This window comes from Haliotis rubra, unplaced genomic scaffold, assembly GCF_003918875.1.
Source record: "Haliotis rubra isolate DU_JTF1 unplaced genomic scaffold, ASM391887v1 Scf1825, whole genome shotgun sequence".
Taxonomy (NCBI): Eukaryota; Metazoa; Mollusca; class Gastropoda; order Lepetellida; family Haliotidae; genus Haliotis; species Haliotis rubra.
The window spans coordinates 2,114-20,226 of record NW_025765809.1 but is presented as its reverse complement, the minus strand read 5'-3'; the positions used below and the strand labels follow the sequence as shown (position 1 = coordinate 20,226).

General features: G+C 42.0%; 1 protein-coding gene across 2 annotated transcripts; it reads right to left on the bottom strand.

The window, feature by feature from the left end:
* Positions 1–6,188: 6,188 nt before the first annotated feature.
* Positions 6,189–17,396, bottom strand: LOC124273647. Of its 2 annotated transcripts, XM_046708921.1 has the most exons (4): positions 17,261–17,396; positions 8,895–9,197; positions 6,947–8,746; positions 6,189–6,235 (listed from the first exon to the last, which is right to left on the bottom strand). In XM_046708921.1, the coding sequence occupies exons 1-3, from the start codon at positions 17,330–17,332 to the stop codon at positions 6,947–6,949; spliced, it is 2,175 nt and encodes a 724-aa protein (XP_046564877.1). In that variant the 5' UTR covers positions 17,333–17,396; the 3' UTR covers positions 6,189–6,235. The 2 variants fall into 2 exon arrangements, with proteins under 2 accessions (XP_046564877.1, XP_046564876.1); XM_046708920.1 differs by lacking the exon at positions 6,189–6,235 and having other exon boundaries at positions 6,256–8,746.
* Positions 17,397–18,113: the final 717 nt, after the last annotated feature.

Below are 18,113 nucleotides of genomic sequence, written 5' to 3'. Positions count from 1 at the left end.
AATAACCACACTCCTTCCGATAATCACTGTCACGCATAGGGTAATTACTGTGGTACAAACAGTAATAACCATACTACTTCCGATAATCACTCCTCACACATGGGGTAATTACTGTGGTACAAACGGTAATAACCATACTTCTTCCGGTAATCACTGTCACACATGGGGTAATTACTGTGGTACAAACAGTAATAACCATACTACTTCCGTAATCACTGTCACACATGGGGTAATTACTGTGGGTACAAACGGTAATAACCATACTCCTTCCGATAATCACTCTCACACATGGGGTAATTACTGTGGTACAAACGGTAATAACCATACTCCTTCCGATAATCACTCCTCACACATAGGGTAATTACTGTGTGGTACAAACAGTAATAACCATACTCCTTCCGATAATCACTGTCACACATATAGGGTAATTACTGTGGTACAAACAGTAATAACCATACTACTTCGATAATCACTGTCACACATAGGGTAATTACTGTGGTACAAACAGTAATAACCATACTTCTTCCAGTAATCACTATCACACATAGGGTAATTACTGTGGTACAAACAGTAATAACCACACTCCTTACGGTAATCACTGTCACACATAGGGTAATTACTGTGGTAAAAACAGTAATAACCATACTCCTTCCGATAATCACTGTCACACATAGGGTAAGTACTGTGGTACAAACAGTAATAACCATACTCCTTCCGATAATCACTCTCACACATAGGGTAATCACTGTCACGCATAGGGTAATTACTGTGGTACAAACAGTAATAACCACACTCCTTCCGATAATCACTGTCACGCATAGGGTAATTACTGTGGTACAAACAGTACTAACCATACTACTTCCGATAATCACTCTCACACATAGTGTAATTACTGTGGTACAAACAGTAATACCCACACTCCTTCCTATAATCACTGTCACACATAGGGTAATTACTTTGGTACAAACAGTAATAACCATACTCCTTCCGATAATCACTGTCACACATAGGGTAATTACTGTGGTACAAACAGTAATAACCACACTCCTTCCGATAATCACTCTCACACATAGGGTAATTACTGTGGTACAAACAGTACTAACCATACTACTTCCGGTAGTCACTGTCACACATAGGGTAATTACTGTGGTACAAACAGTAATAACCATACTCCTTCCGATAATCACTGTCACACATAGGGTAATTACTGTGGTACAAACAGTACTAACCATACTACTTCCGGTAGTCACTGTCACACATAGGGTAATTACTGTGGTACAAACAGTAACAACCATACTCCTTCCGATAATCACTCTCACACATAGGGTAATTACTGTGGTACAAACAGTACTAACCATACTACTTCCGGTAGTCACTGTCACACATAGGGTAATTACTGTGGTACAAACAGTAATAACCATACTCCTTCCGATAATCACTGTCACACATAGGGTAATTACTGTGGTACAAACAGTAATAACCATACTCCTTCCGGTAATCACTGTCACACATCGGGTAATTACTGTGGTACAAACAGTTATAACCATACTCCTTCCGATAATCAATGTCACACATAGGGTAATTACTGTGGTACAAACAGTACTAACCATACTCCTTCCGGTAATCACTGTCACACACGGAGTAATCTTGTCACCTTCTCTATAAATTAGAGGTTGTTACTGTGATTTGAAACTTCCGATTAATCATATTGCAGGAACTGTAATGGTAACATGTTATTCCAATCTTTGGTGTTTTTGTCTGGTCTCATCCCTGAAGTTCCTCCACACAGCTTGTGGATGTGATGTTGGGGTATACAAGTATTATCTTGTATTTCACATGTTCTCAGTTCTATGTGGATATAGGTTTGTGTAGAACTAAAACCTACTATGTACATCAGAATGATGGTCTTATTTAGTTACTGTTTTTAAGCTAGATATGTCTGTGACTTGTATATCATTAGGAGATACAAATAGTGTTTGTAATGAAGAGCTAGGCTACAAGCGCCATTCTGAATTAGGAACCGAGTGCACTGTTACATAATAATCGGGATTGAGTCCAGGGGTAACTTATATCTACATTAAACACACGGTATCCTCCAACTATGACAAAGTTGGCTTTAGGGAAGATATTGAGTATTGAGTGCTTTGTCAGTCTTTGCAGATTCTGATAGGTCACTCAGAGGCTACAAACCAATATAACAACTTCTGGATGAAACAGCTGAATTTATATAAAAAGCTTCTTTCTCAATATCATAGTAGGTAAACCTTTTGGCAATAATGCTATGTCCGCCGTACACTTGTAGGTTACAGAATGCAGGGTTACAGCTGTCGTGTTATACAGCTGGCTTGACAGCGGCTGTGTTACACAGTGTGTCATGTTGGCTTGACAGTGGCGGTGCTACACAGTGTCATGCTGGCTTGACAGTGGATTTGTTACACAGTGTGTCATGTCGGCTTGACAGTGGCTGTGTTACACAGTGTGTCTTGTTGGCTTGACAGTGGCTGTGCTACACAGTGTCATCCTGACTTGACAGTGGCTGTGTGACACAGTGTGTCATGTCGGCTTGACTGTGGCTTTGTTACACAGTGTCATGTTGGCTTGACTGTGGCTTTGTTACACAGTGTCATGTTGGCTTGACAGTGGCTGTGTTACACAGTGTGTCATGCTGGCTTGACAGTGGCTGTGTGACACAGTGTGTCATGTCGGCTTGACTGTGGCTTTGTTACACAGTGTCATGTTGGCTTGACTGTGGCTTTGTTACACAGTGTCATGTTGGCTTGACAGTGGCTGTGTTACACAGTGTGTCATGCTGGCTTGACAGTGGCTGTGTGACACAGTGTGTCATGTCGGCTTGAATGTGGCTTTGTTACACAGTGTCATGTTGGCTTGACAGTGGCTGTGTGACACAGTGTGTCATGTCGGCTTGACTGTGGCTTTGTTACACAGTGTCATGTCGGCTTGACAGTGGCTGTGTTACACAGTGTGTCATGTTGACTTGACAGTGGCTGTGTTAGACAGTGCGTAGTGTCGGCTTGACAGTGGCTGTGCTACACAGTGTCATGTTGGCTTGACAGTGGCTGTGTTACACAGTGTCATGTTGGCTTGACAGTGGCTGTGTTACACAGTGTGTCATGTCGGCCTGACTGTGGCTGTGTTACACAGTGTCATGTTGGCTTGACTGTGGCTGTGTTACACAGTGTCATGTTGGCTTGACTGTGGCTGTGCTACACAGTGTCATGCTGACTTGACAGTGGCCGTATTACACTGTGTGTCATGTCGGCTTGGCAGTGGCTGTGTTACACAGTGTGTCATGTCGGCTTGGTAGTGGCTGTGCTACACAGTGTGTCATGTCGGCTTGGCAGTGGCTGTGTTACACAGTGTGTCATGTCGGCTTCACAGTGGCTGTGATACACTGTGTGTCATGTTGGCTTGGCAAGGTGAACACTCTTAGTTTGAATAACACGGACAAGGTTGTCATCCCACCAAAACTATTCATAAGAAAAACGCAACAGGTGATGAACTATTCATCAGATAGAAAGATAACAAGAAAAGATGACAGAAGAAAGCAACTTCAATAAGTTAGTTAAGAAAACATAAGAACATGAAACAAAACCTGTCTGGATGTACAAATGATCATTATCATGACATACTAATGCAGCAACGGCACAACCGGGCTCATCATAAGCTCAGGACCTTGTCCTACCACCTGCAGCCCTGACAGCGAGTGGTACTTCTCCGCTATCTAGTCAAATCCACAAAGTCTTTCTGGAGGATGTGAATCTCTCTTCTTCCCCACCCCAACCCCCCTTCCTCCTCTCCCTCCTACACTACAGCCATCTTTATTAGCCAGACAGTGAGAAGAGCCGTGTTCCTGGACAAACACGGGTAGTTCCGCTGTGTCAGCCAAGCGAAGATATTGGGCGGTACTGAACCAAATGGGGAGTCTAACAATGTCGTATGTAGTCATTATATGGCATTTAGAAGTGTCACTACTGTTGCCGTTCTTCCTCCTCTTCTTCTTTAAAACTGGATGTAGGTCACAGTCGAAGAAGCTAGATCACACTGGAGACAACCAACACTGGAGACAATCAGCACTGGAGACAATCAGCACTGGAGACAACCAACACTGGAAACAACCAGCACTGGAAACAACCAACACTGGAGACAACCAACACTGGAAACAACCAGCACTGGAAACAACCAACACTGGAGACAACCAACACTGGAGACAACCAGCACTGGAAACAACCAACACTGGAAACAACCAACACTGGAAACAACCAACACTGGAAACAACCAACACTGGAAACAACCAACACTGGAGACAACCAACACTGGAAACAACCAACACTGGAGACAACCAACACTGGAAACAACCAGCACTGGAAACAACCAACACTGGAGACAACCAGCACTGGAGACAACCAGCACTGGAGACAACAACAACACTGGAAACAACCAGCACTGGAAACAACCAACACTGGAACAACCAACACTGGAAACAACTGGAACCAACACTGGAAACAACCAACACTGGAGACAACCAACACTGGAACAACAAACAACTGGAGACAACCAGCACTGGAAACAACCAACACTGGAAACAACCAACACTGGAAACAACAACTGGAAACAACCAGCACTGGAAACAACCAACACTGGAAACAACCAACACTGAAAACAACCAACACTGGAGACAACCAACACTGGAAACAACCAACACTGGAAACAACACTGGAAACAACCAGCACTGGAAACAACCAACACTGGAAACAACCAACACTGGAAACAACCAACACTGGAGACAACCAGCACTGGAAACAACCAACACTGGAAACAACCAACACTGGAAACAACAGCACTGGAAACAACCAGCACTGGAACCAGCACTGACAACCAACACTGGAAACAACCAACACTGGAAACAACCAACACTGGAGCAACCAACACTGGAAACAACCAACACTGGAACAACCAACACTGGAAACAACCAACACTGGAAACAACCAACACTGGAAACAACCAGCACTGGAAACAACCAACACTGGAAACAACCAACACTGGAAACAACCAACACTGGAAACAACCAACACTGGAGACAACCAACACTGGAAACAACCAACACTGGAGACAACCAACACTGGAGACAACCAGCACTGGAAACAACCAACACTGGAAACAACCAACACTGGAAACAACCAACACTGGAAACAACCAACACTGGAAACAACCAACACTGGAGACAACCAACACTGGAAACAACCAACACTGGAAACAACCAACACTGGAGACAACCAACACTGGAAACAACCAGCACTGGAGACAACCAACACTGGAAACAACCAACACTGGAACAACCAACACTGGAAACAACCAGCACTGGAAACAACCAACACTGGAAACAACCAACACTGGAACAACAACCAACACTGGAAACAACCAACACTGGAAACAACCAACACTGGAAACAACCAACACTGGAAACAACCAACACTGGAACAACAACCTGGAACACCAACACTGAGACAACCAACACTGGAGACAACCAACACTGGAGACAAACACTGGAGCACTGGAAACAACCAGCACTGGAAACCAACCAACACTGGAAACAACCAACACTGGAAACAACCAACACTGGAAACAACCAACACTGGAACAACCAGCACTGGAAACAACCAACACTGGAAGACAACCAGCACTGGAAACAACCAACGCAAAACAACCAACACTGGAAACAAATCCAACACTGGAACCAGCCAACGCACAACCAACACTGGAAACAACCAGCACTGGAGACAACCAGCACTGGAAACAACCAACGCTGGAGACAACCAACACTGGAAACAACCAACACTGGAACAACAACCAGAACACTGGAAACAACCAACACTGGAGAACCAACACTGGAACCAAGCACTGGAAACAACCAACACAGCACTGGAAACAACCAGCACTGAAAACAACCAACGCAGCAACCAACTGGAAACAACCAACACTGGAGACAACCAACCTGGAACCAACAAACTGCTGGAACAACCAGCACTGTAAACAACCAGCACTGAAACCAACACAGCACTGGAAAAACACTGGAAACAACCAGCACTGGAACAGCCAGCGCACTGGAAACAACCAGCACTGAAAACAACCAACACAAAACAACCAACACTGGAAACAACCAACACTGGAAACAACCAGTCCTAACCACACGGCACCTTGCATCAGTTAAACGAAGCTGGAAGCAAATTTTTTCCATTGGATTGTTTTATTTGTGTTTGTACTATTGAGTTAAATGGGTCAAATTGAAATCCGCAGTTTGGCGTCATGATGCGTTTTTCGTGTTTTTGAAGTGTCGAATCGAATCACAAATAGACAACATGAAATCACTTTAAAGGTATAGCAGAGTATTTATGTGAAAGAGGACCTGTAATTTTGTTGTCGACTCGGGAACTGCAACAATAACTACTAAGATTGGTACGGAAAGATAACAAGTTTTGTTTGGACCTTTTAATGATTTTAGCCTGCAGTCGTGTTGAGGTAAGGGGATTACGATTGCGGGAGAAGCCTAAGGCTGAGAATTTACAACAATGGTAGTGTTTACATTGTTTTGTGCAAACTATGCTAGGCAATTCAGCAAGAAAAGACATATAATATAAGACGAGTATATGGATGACAACTTCTTCTTTATTGTATAACACGACGTTTCTGGGCTACTTCTTGTCCCTTCTTCAGGTGATATAAAGACAGAAGTACAAAACATACTATATACACCAGAATTTACGTCGGATTATACAATAAATAAGAAGTGGTCATCATATACTCGTCTTATATATTCATCAACTTCTAAATCCCTCTCAAGAATCTCATGAATAGACATGTTAAGACTACACCATGTAATGTTAAGACATAGTATTTTGTTGTCAACAGGCAGACAACTTAAAACTACCTAGATAGCAAACTGCGACATTTCCTCCTCCTCAGCTTCTGCCTGGGCAGCTGCGACCACCTTCTCACGTTGGTCCTGAGCAATAGCGCGCATGCGTTGCATCTGTAGTTCTCTCTCAGGGTTCGGAGGTGGAAGTGCAGCTTGCATTCCCCTCTCAATCTGTGACAGTCTGGCTTGAACTCTCTCGTGCATATCTAACTGCCTTTCTTCTACCTTTTCTTGGATTGCCTGTTGTGCTTTCCTTGCCCCCTTCATCAGTTCAATGTGTTTCAGTTTTATCAAATGTGATTCAGTTTCTGGATTTAAAGCAATCAGCTCCCCCAAGCTTGATATTTTATCCATGAGGTGATCTCGCGAGATGTCAACATATGTTCCTGAAACCTCATGGACCACATATGAAATTTCACTGGCTTGGACTGCCTGTGAATAGAGTGTATCCTGCATCAGCTTGCTGAATGAGTAATTCAGCTGTAGTTCCCTTCCAACATTGGCTGTTTCAGTAAATGTGTCCAACGTTGGGCCAAGGCTGCACTGAATTACATTGGACATTCTTTGAAAGAATGTAACCAATCTACCCCATTGTTTGCGAACCTCTCCAAGTGCTTTTATACCTCTAGTGAGAGTTTCTCTTATCTTGTTAAAGTCTATTTCCTTGGCATCCATCTGGGACAATTCTTCAACAAGTTTCATCAACTCATCATTTTTCCTTTGCGCTCTTTGGTTAACTTCGTCATAACGGGCTTCGGCAGTCTTCAACATCTGCGATGTTTTTTCAGCCTTAAATCTGGCTTGGTCAATTATTTTATCTTCTAATTCAAGAGAATTTTGTTGGGCTTTAGCAGCTTGTGGTGCTTGGGCGAGAGGATGTCCTGCTCTCATATCAGTCATCTCCACACACTCCATGGTGTGTTTAACCTTGTCAAGCTTTTGTCTGAACTCAGTAATCATTTCTGGATTTTGACCCATTTGCTTGGAGAAGTCAATCATGGAATCCATCAGTGTTGTGAGATCCTGCAGCAGACTCAGCATCATTGGCTTCGTAGGAACATCAAACTTATTCTTGAGAGTTTTTGTGAATCTGTCCAGATCTGCCTTGTTATCAACAAGATATTCCTTGACATCTCTAACTGTACCTTCTTGCCTGTTCTTGTCTTCAAATGACTCCAGATACTTTGGTAGCAGAGAAATGATTAAGGTGATCTTGAGTTTTATACTTTTTATGTATTCAATTGTTTCCCGTTCGCGCTCACCCAAAGGGTTATCATGTTGTGTAGGCACGGCCTCTGTCTTTGATTTCAGCAGGTCTGACACGCCACCTACCACGGGTGTCAATACTTTCACTCCTGTTCCAATAGCTTGTGGTATTTCCATCATCGGGTTCAACTCTGCTTGAATACTCATGAGCACTGCTCCTGAATACCTGTCAAAGAACTTCATCCCCATGAGTTGAAGCGCTCCCGGCATGTCATCCAAGGCCTTCTTGTAGTCTTCCTCACGATCTTTCAGAGCTTTGGTCATGTGTGCCAGTTCTTCGTCTGCCTTTGTTTTCTGTTCCTTGATTTGAGTCTCAGCTCTTTTGGCGGCTGCAACTGCAGCTTTAGTTTGCTTCAGTTTGTCCTCATAATCGCCCTTGGCAGCTGTGCATGCCTCCAGCAGTTCTCCTATTGTTGCCATGACGTCAACAAACTGCTTCTGGACCTCCTCCGCATGGGCTGTGCATTGTTTAGCAGCCAATTGAATCCTCTTAAGAGGGATTGGTAATGCAAGTTTAAGTTCTTCTGGTGAGCCTTTCAATAAAATCTGCAATAGATGTTGTGGACTATTAGATGTTAGTGATAAATGTGTGCAGAGATGTCTAACATCAGTTACATCAACTAACTGGGGCTGCAATGACGACATGATTAATATAGAACATTTACAAATGTTGTATGCATTAGGGCAACTGTACCTGGACTGCATTTCGTGCATGGCCTGGAATCTGATTAGTGATCAGGTGTATTTTCTCCATGTTGGAATGTGCTGTGTTAAAGGCCTCCCAGCCTTCATTGCTGACTTGAACCAGACAAGCATTCATGGAGTCAGGGTAGCGAAGACGGACAAATGATGAATCCGGCCTTTTTCCTGTGACCAAGGTGAAGTCTGTACCACCAGAGATGAGCATCAGTTGCCCCAGCAGTGCAATAGACATCGGGGCAGGGCCTATGATCTCCTCCCAGTTTATACTTGATGATGCACAGATCACTCGGTCATTCTGAAATAGCAACAGGCTATTTCATTCAACCTGCACTTGTATGGGTTGTATAACCTATTTATCACAGGTACTGTCACGTGGTATTTGTATGGTGATAACACAGCATATTGGGAGGATGATAAACAAAAGTGTTTACGAGATAGTGTTGGTACTGTTAAGGGGCTCAGGTTTATTGCAATTCCAATAGGGGGTGGGGCTGGGGTGGTGTGGGGTGGGGTGTAGCATTATTTATATGTAATATTAATATAAACTGGTTACATGTTTTGCACATCTCTAACATAGCACATAGCAGCTGTTTACTTGGTAATGTTATGTTTGAGGATGTTAGCATGATATACAGTCAAATGTGGTGTGATAATAGTAAAGCCTTAACCAAGTGGCCTAGTGAAAAAACCTACATACTTGTGGTAGTGGTGTTCCGATTAATTGAAATAATCGAAGATTGATCGCAGTGACGAAACGACCAAGCAATGGATCACATTTTCTCATAATCGAACATAAACGATTTTGGGACAACTGTTTTAGTCTTTTAAATACTTGACAATGGAACATATCGTTGAAGTTGTCAGGGCATGAAAACGTGTTTAATTCTTAAAAAAGTCACTTCACTAACTGAAAGCCATGAGGTGAGGTGAGGTGAAATTGGGTTTAACGTCGCGCTTGAGAATATTTCGCTCATATGACGACGTGCATGCGTGTGTATGTGTATGTGCGGCTGCTTGTACTAGCCCAGACTGAAGCTGGTTGTATAGTGCTAGCCCACTGAGTTACCATGCCGCAGTGAAGCATGAATACCCCACTCAGACACATTATACTGACTCCGAGCCGACCAGTGCTTGTTGTACCCATTAATACCGATCGCCAGGCAGGGACCAACAAGTACCATTGTTAACGTCTTTTGGAATGGCGCGGTCGGGGATCAAACCCGCGACCTTCCGCTCTCTGGGCGGACGCTCTAACCACTACACCACGGAGGCGGTCACTGAAAGCCATGACTGAATATTTCTTGAAGACTCCGGGACGTTTATGTTCATGGTATATTAGTCATCACTTTAAAGTAGCCAGTTGCATCATATTATACATATCTGCAATAACAACCTTGATAGGAAAATCTGAAAAATGACGCTAACCAATTTTTTTCGATGATTAGTCGTTGATAATGAAACAATCATCAATTGTGAGATTTCAACCAATTCCCAACACTAACTTGTGGTATAAGAGATTTCAACCAATTCCCAACACTAACTTGTGGTATAAGAGACATTATTACAATGGTTTGAAAGTCTTTTTATGGGTGAGAAACAAAATAATAGTTATGAACGGATGTTAATCAAAACCAATTCTTCACTGGCTGGAGAACCATAGTACTTCTTTCTGTTTCCATAGTAACTGCATCCGATGACTTTGCTGGAGCTGTATTACACGTAGGCCTTTATCTGCTTCTCACCGAAGGTTTCGGTCAACGAACCAAACACAATCAAACTCGCCAAACCAAATGGGCGCCCGGTTCCAGCAAATGGCGACTGCCGTGCAGGCAAGTCTCCATTGATATCGCAAGCTCAGCACCTACTCTAAAACATAGAGTGGATACTGGGAGTATGTGTGCCACTGACTGAGCATCGACACATATATTGTTTTCAAATTGTTCTCTTTTGTTTTGTTTTGTTTTAATAATGTGTTCAAGTCTTTTGATTACAACAGAATTTAATATTTTCTATCAGATCATTTTACTAAACGCCGCTATTCTGTTTGAATGCTTCATATGTGAGGTGAATATCTGATTGGTAAAAGTCAGAAGGGCCAAAGAAAAGTCGAAAGGGCCAGAGGAAAGTAATAAAGGCCATAGATTTAAGTCAAAAGAGACATAGATCAGATTCAAATAAGAACATACAAACTAATGTTTGTATCAATATGTAGTAATCATCTATCATTCCACTCACATGGTGGGGCCATAGATCCGTGCAAACAGTTTTTGTTTTTGTTTTTTTTGTTTTTTTTTTTGGGTTTTTTCAATCTTTTGTCATGCACCGGACAAAAGATGCTACATCTTATATTTGGAATAAAATTCATTAATGGAGTTTCTCAGAAAGTATGGATATCCGATATATCGTCACTTCGCAGGTCTGCATAGCTGGAGAAAACACCTCTCCAAAAGAAATGTTCTATCTGTTTACATGTTCGTTTTAACTCTCCTTTTTTGAAAATTGAGCAGAGTGAGATTGTTACATGAGTATATAGATAACATTGACAGATTGTGCCAGATACCATCTTTTGATATCCGTTTGATCCACTTAATTTTCAAGAATTTATTAAAGTTACCAAAATCAGTCATTTTCAGACCCTGGTGTTAATAGTTATTTTTCAACATTTTCTCTTTATTTTGTCTCATTTTCCCGACAAGATAAATTTATATATCAACGTATCCAATCGTTTAAAAAATCGTAATAACGTAAACGTATGTAAGAAAAGTAGAGACACTCTGAGATATTTACTCAAAATATACACTTAACCACTCTGAGATGTTTTAAATAAACAACACTGAGTCACTCTGAGATGTTTAGGATTAGAACTACTGCAACCACATGTAATGAATTTCTTCTAAATATACAATTTTTTAAAAGTTTGGCCCTTTTGACTTAAATCTATGGCCCTTTTGACTTTTCTTTGGCCCTTTTGTCCTTTGGCACTTTTGACATGCTCCCGTACAAAGAATTGATAACATCATGGTTTGTCAAAGTACTATCTTGTCTATCTGAGTGTACATTTCAACAACATCCATCAGTCTGCTAAACCGTGACTTAAATCTGCTGACTCATGGACATGATGGTTCGTTCAGATATTTAGCTTGTCACTGCCACTGGATGTATGCCTAGTCAGGGTTTAACCTAACTGTCGGAAATGCTAGAAAAATGCTTTTTTGCCCATATATCTTTATAAAGGTGATAAATGTACTATGTTGTCAATATATCAACTCGCCTATAGTGTACCTAATTTTTATTTCAATCGTTTTAACATTCCCATGCATTTAAAGGGTAGTTTACAGGAGAGAATTTGGTACCAAAACAACAACTTAAGATTTTTTCAGAGTTCAACAACAGAAATCTGAAAAAGTCTATAAATTTATGCTAATAATACAGGTGGTGTAAAAATATGAATTGACGTTTTTCTTAAACAAATAATGTTGAATGTCTGTGTTTCTTTACTTAATTATCGTTTCTTTATTGGAGAAATATTAATATAAATGTTAAGTCTTGATCAATAAGTTTCCCGTCATGCATGCTCATCTTTATCACAGCGTCCACTATGGCCAACTATTTGCAGTCGATTGTTGCAAAGGTTTATAAGTTTTTTTGTGCTTGAAAAAGACAGAGGTAAACCTTTCATTAGTTTAGAAAGGGTTTATTACAGAACTTGTAGAGCTGTTGGTATGTCTTACCAACAAGTTTACAATATTGTAAACAAATCAGGCAAGACAGGGACCGTCTCAAAAGCAAAACCGGGACGTACAATCATCCTTGACAACTTTGACAAGGGAGTACTTACACGGGCGGTCTACAAACTTTAGAAGAATAATAATATATATATTCAAAAGAAGCTACACCAGTGACTTCGTTAAATCTTTGGCCAATGTTCACAACTAGATTACACTGACCGAATTACATCCATATTTCTGCAATGAAATATACTGTTGACATGCAAAACATTTATTAAAACGTTGCACATTTGTACAATCAATCGATAAGATAACACAAGTGATAGGATTCTTTCCCATGTACAGTAATTCGTATGTTTATTTCAAAACAAACACACATACACAAATGATCCCTAACATAACCAATACGTATACTATACATACACATATTCAACATTTTGAAGAAAACATCTATTGAGATGACCCCTCGCCCGAGCGTGTGCTCAGGTGTCAATTTCACCTGTCGATAACGTGCATGATGATGTAACACAGGCAGTTAAAGTTTGTATCAAATAACGTGAGTGAGTGAGTGAGTTTGGTTTTACGCCGCTTTTAGCAATATTGCAGCAATATCACGGCGGGGGACACCAGAAATGAGCTTCACACATTGTACCCATATGGGGTATCAAATAACGTCCCACTACCGTTTATTTTCTAAGTTTTTGGTATTTTCATCAGTAAAAACACATTTTAGGGCATGTCTCAAAATTTATTCCCTCGATCTACATTAGGTAGATGTTTCTTAAAATGATATTTGTTATTTAAGTAACTGTAATACCTCTGAATTTTAAATATAAGTCAAAAAGCATTTTTCTAGCTTTTCCGACAGTACTTTAGTGGGTGACTTGTCACTAGAGATATGGCTAGTGGGTGAGTTGTCACTGGACATATGCCTAGAGGGTGAGTTGTCACTGGATATATGCCTAGTTGGTGAGTTGTCACTGGACATATGCCTAGTTGGTGAGTTTTCACTGGACATATGGCTAGTTGGTGAGTTGTCACTGGACATATGGCTAGTGGGTGAGTTGTCACTGGACATATGGCTAGTGGGTGAGTTGTCACTGGCCATATGCCTAGTTGGTGAGTTGTCACTGGACATATGCCTAGTTGGTGAGTTGTCACTGGATATATGGCTAGTGGGTGAGTTGTCACTGGACATATGCCTAGTTGGTGAGTTGTCACTGGACATATGGCTAGTTGGTGAGTTGTCACTGGACATATGGCTAGTGGGTGAGTTGTCACTGGCCATATGCCTAGTTGGTGAGTTGTCACTGGACATATGCCTAGTGGGTGAGTTGTCACTGGATATATGGCTAGTGGGTGAGTTGTCACTGGACATATGCCTAGTTGGTGAGTTTTCACTGGACATATGGCTAGTTGGTGAGTTGTCACTGGACATATGGCTAGTGGGTGAGTTGTCACTGGCCATATGCCTAGTTGGTGAGTTGTCACTGGACATATGCCTAGTTGGTGAGTTGTCACTGGATATATGGCTAGTGGGTGAGTTGTCACTGGACATATGCCTGTTGGTGAGTTTGGTGAGTTGTCACTGGATATATGCCTAGTGGGTGAGTTGTCACTGGACATATGCCTAGTGGGTGAGTTGTCACTGGATATATGCCTAGTTGGTGAGTTGTCACTGGACATATGCCTAGTGGGTGAGTTGTCACTGGACATATGCCTAGTGGGTGAGTTGTCACTGGACATATGCCTAGTGGGTGAGTTGTCACTGGATATATGGCTAGTTGGTGAGTTGTCACTGGACATATGCCTAGTTGGTGAGTTGTCACTGGACATATGCCTAGTTGGTGAGTTGTCACTGGACATATGCCTAGTTGGTGAGTTGTCACTGGACATATGCCTAGTTGGTGAGTTGTCACTGGACATATGCCTAGTTGGTGAATTGTCACTGGACATATGCCTAGTTGTGAGTTGTCACTGGATATATGCCTAGTTGTGAGTTGTCACTGGATAATGCCTAGTTGTGAGTTGTCACTGGACATATGCCTAGTGGGTGAGTTGTCACTGGACATATGGCTAGTGGGTGAGTTGTCACTGGACATATGGCTAGTGGGTGAGTTGCCACTTGAAATATGGCTAGTGGGTGAGTTGTCACTGGACATATGCCTAGTTGGTGAGTTACCACTGGACATATGCCTAGTTGTGAGTTGTCACTGGATATATGGCTAGTGGGTGAGTTGTCACTGGACATATGCCTAGAGGGTGAGTTGTCACTGGATATATGGCTAGTGGGTGAGTTGTCACTGGACATATGCCTAGTGGGTGAGTTGTCACTGGACATATACCTAGTGGGTGAGTTGTCACTGGACATATGCCTAGTGGGTGAGTTGTCACTGGATATATGGCTAGTGGGTGAGTTGTCAATGGACATATGCCTAGTGGGTGAGTTGTCACTGGACATATACCTAGTGGGTGAGTTGTCACTGGACATATGCCTATGGGGTGAGTTGTCACTGGACATATGCCTATAGGGTGAGTTGTCACTGGACATATACCTAGTGGGTGAGTTGTCACTGGACATATGCCTATAGGGTGAGTTGTCACTGGATATATGCCTAGTTGGTGAGTTGTCACTTGATATATGCCTAGTGGGTGAGTTGTCACTGGACATATGCCTAGTGGGTGAGTTGTCACTGGATATATGCCTAGTTGGTGAGTTGTCACTGGACATATGGCTAGTTGGTGAGTTGTCACTGGACATATGGCTAGTTGGTGAGTTGTCACTGGACATATGGCTAGTTGGTGAGTTGTCACTGGACATATGGCTAGTGGGTGAGTTGTCACTGGACATATGCCTAGTTGGTGAGTTTTCACTGGACATATGCCTAGTGGGTGAGTTGTCACTGGACATATGGCTAGTTGGTGAGTTGTCACTGGACATATGCCTAGTGGGTGAGTTGTCACTGGACATATGGCTAGTTGGTGAATTGTCACTGGACATATGCCTAGTTGGTGAGTTGTCACTGGACATATGGCTAGTGGGTGAGTTGTCACTGGACATATGGCTAGTTGGTGAGTTGTCACTGGACATATGGCTAGTGGGTGAGTTGTCACTGGACATATGCCTAGTTGGTGAGTTGTCACTGGACATATGCCTAGTGGGTGAGTTGTCACTGGACATATGGCTAGTTGGTGAGTTGTCACTGGACATATGGCTAGTGGGTGAGTTGTCACTGGATATATGCCTAGTGGGTATAATGACTATAGCAACTAGCGTCAACTTTTTTAAAATGGATCCAATATTGTTCAGTAACCATGAAAAAGCCAATTGCCTTCCACTGAAGTTACCCACCTGGCTAGCTATTCTCGAAACGTTCGCAGCCCTACGAACTTCTTAAGCTCATTCTTAACACATTGGCTACGATCAAAGTTAAGAATTCTTAGGGCTACGAACATTTCGAGAATAAGGGCCCTGAACTTGAAATTATGGAGACAAGTGAGACGGCATCAACTGTTTCATATTTAGATCTATGCATAAAGATTCGGTTTTAAAAAAATGTCAATAAGGCTGTATGATAAAAGGGATGATTTCAACTTTCCAATAGTCAACTTCCCTTTCATGTCGAGCAATATTCCAACAGCTCCAGCCTTTGGTGTTTACAGATCACAACTTTTGAGGTATAATCAGCTCCAGCATGCTCTTTGGTGTTTACATCAGGACTTGTTATAATCGAAGAGCGCTTTTTCAGGATTTCAAACAGCTCTCATGCTCAGAAGTTTTTTGATCAAGGTTACAGCATTCAAGGCCTCAGTAAATCTTTCAAGAAGTTTTATGGTAGACATGTGGAGGAAATTTCCAAATTTGATGCATCACTGACAGAAATTATGTCCGATGCAATTCCCTATTTTGACTTATACCATACGTCCCCGATTTATTTCAGACGAACAATTGACTAGACTTGGCCTATATTTATGACGGGTGCCATCCGTGATGCAGGATACGCTCACCTTTTCGCGAACACCTGGTATCAATATTTTCACATTTTTCTTGATGTCAGAAAAACCTCATATAAGGACCGCAGTTAATACTGTTACATAGTAACATTATGGAGTTGACAGGGCTAATTGATACGTGTTTACAAAATGTCTCTTGTCTTTTGATAACACCAACTTGCTGCAGATGTTGATGTTGAAACGTTAAAATGTGATGTGGTGTCAGTCGTGTTATACAGTCGCCTAGATATTTACATTCAGACACCGCTCCATGATTTACAGCATGTCCCATCATTCCCCTGTTTCTTGTAACCTCAGTCATGTCAGTGGTGTGGCGATAACAGAGCTAGGTCAGGGTCAGGCGGCCTGGTGTGGTTCTCGATTCAGTGATATCTTGTGTGCCTCTCCCATTTCATCGTGGAGGATTCAGTCGTCTGCGCGGCGCTTACGGAAATCTGTATGCCTGACAAACGTGAGTCCTCCCCAACTCACTATCTTAATATGTAAACATACTCAGATGGCAGATTTTCAAATATCAGCAGCAGATTTTCATATGTTTATCAAGGAATATCGAGATCAGCTTTTAATTTCAAATTCATTCATAAACGTATAAACATATTGAAATAACTGGGCTTACCTTTATATCTGAGGCTGTGCTAATCTTCATCAATGCTGATAGTGTCGTATCCTTCTCGGACGCAGACGCCATGGCTGTCTAGATTTGCTGTCTTTCTCTCGGAGACACCGGCAAAGTGCACTCTCGAACTCTTAATAACTTCTCTGTTCAAGAGCTGTTATATATTCCCATGTTGAAACACACTAACGGGCTAGTTGATTGGCTGATCCATTTACACGTGACATGTTCCCTGGATGAGAGCTAGGGACCCAGGTAGGTCCAATTGTAATTGGATTGTTTTCTGTGAAATAGTGTTTCATACTGCGATTGTTTCCCGTGATATATTTTTCCATGTCTGTTTTGTCGACTGCTTGTGCTCCTTAAGAGGAACGTCAGATGTACAGATGCCACACATCGATAGTGTTCACACTCGTAGATACTAGCTTATCCCTCTACATCAAATTGTGTGAGAAAGAGAGATTATTATTATTATTATACTTTGACAGAGTGGCATTTTGTTTGTATGTTATATAGTAGGGATATATATTGTAGATTGCGAGCCTTGGCTTGTCTTGAGCAGTAGTTCAGGCACCGCCTTCAATTCTTGGGGAATATTTGTTTCCAGGACAATCACCGCTTTCAATTCCGGGGGAATAGTTGTTTCTAGGACAATCACCGCTTTCAATTCCTGGGGAATAGTTGTTTCTAGGACAATCACCGCTTTCAATTCCTGAGGAATAGTTGTTTATAGCACAGAGATATGTGCAATGTGAGGCTGGCGCCTATCCAAATAGGCCGGTCTAAAACAGGTTCTAAGTCGTTCGTGCCGCGAGCTACTTGCCTGCCGCCTTTTCACATAACAGACGTAATACAT

Coding starts and splice junctions, on each gene's coding strand:
- LOC124273647 (XM_046708921.1), bottom strand. CDS start 17,332: ATGGCGTCTGCGTCCGAGAAGGATACGACACTATCAGCATTGATGAAG. Junction 9,198..17,260: donor GCACAGCCTCAGATATAAAG/GTAAGCCCAGTT, acceptor TTGCTATTTCAG/AATGACCGAGTGATCTGTGC. Junction 8,747..8,894: donor ATGCACGAAATGCAGTCCAG/GTACAGTTGCCC, acceptor CATCTATTGCAG/ATTTTATTGAAAGGCTCACC.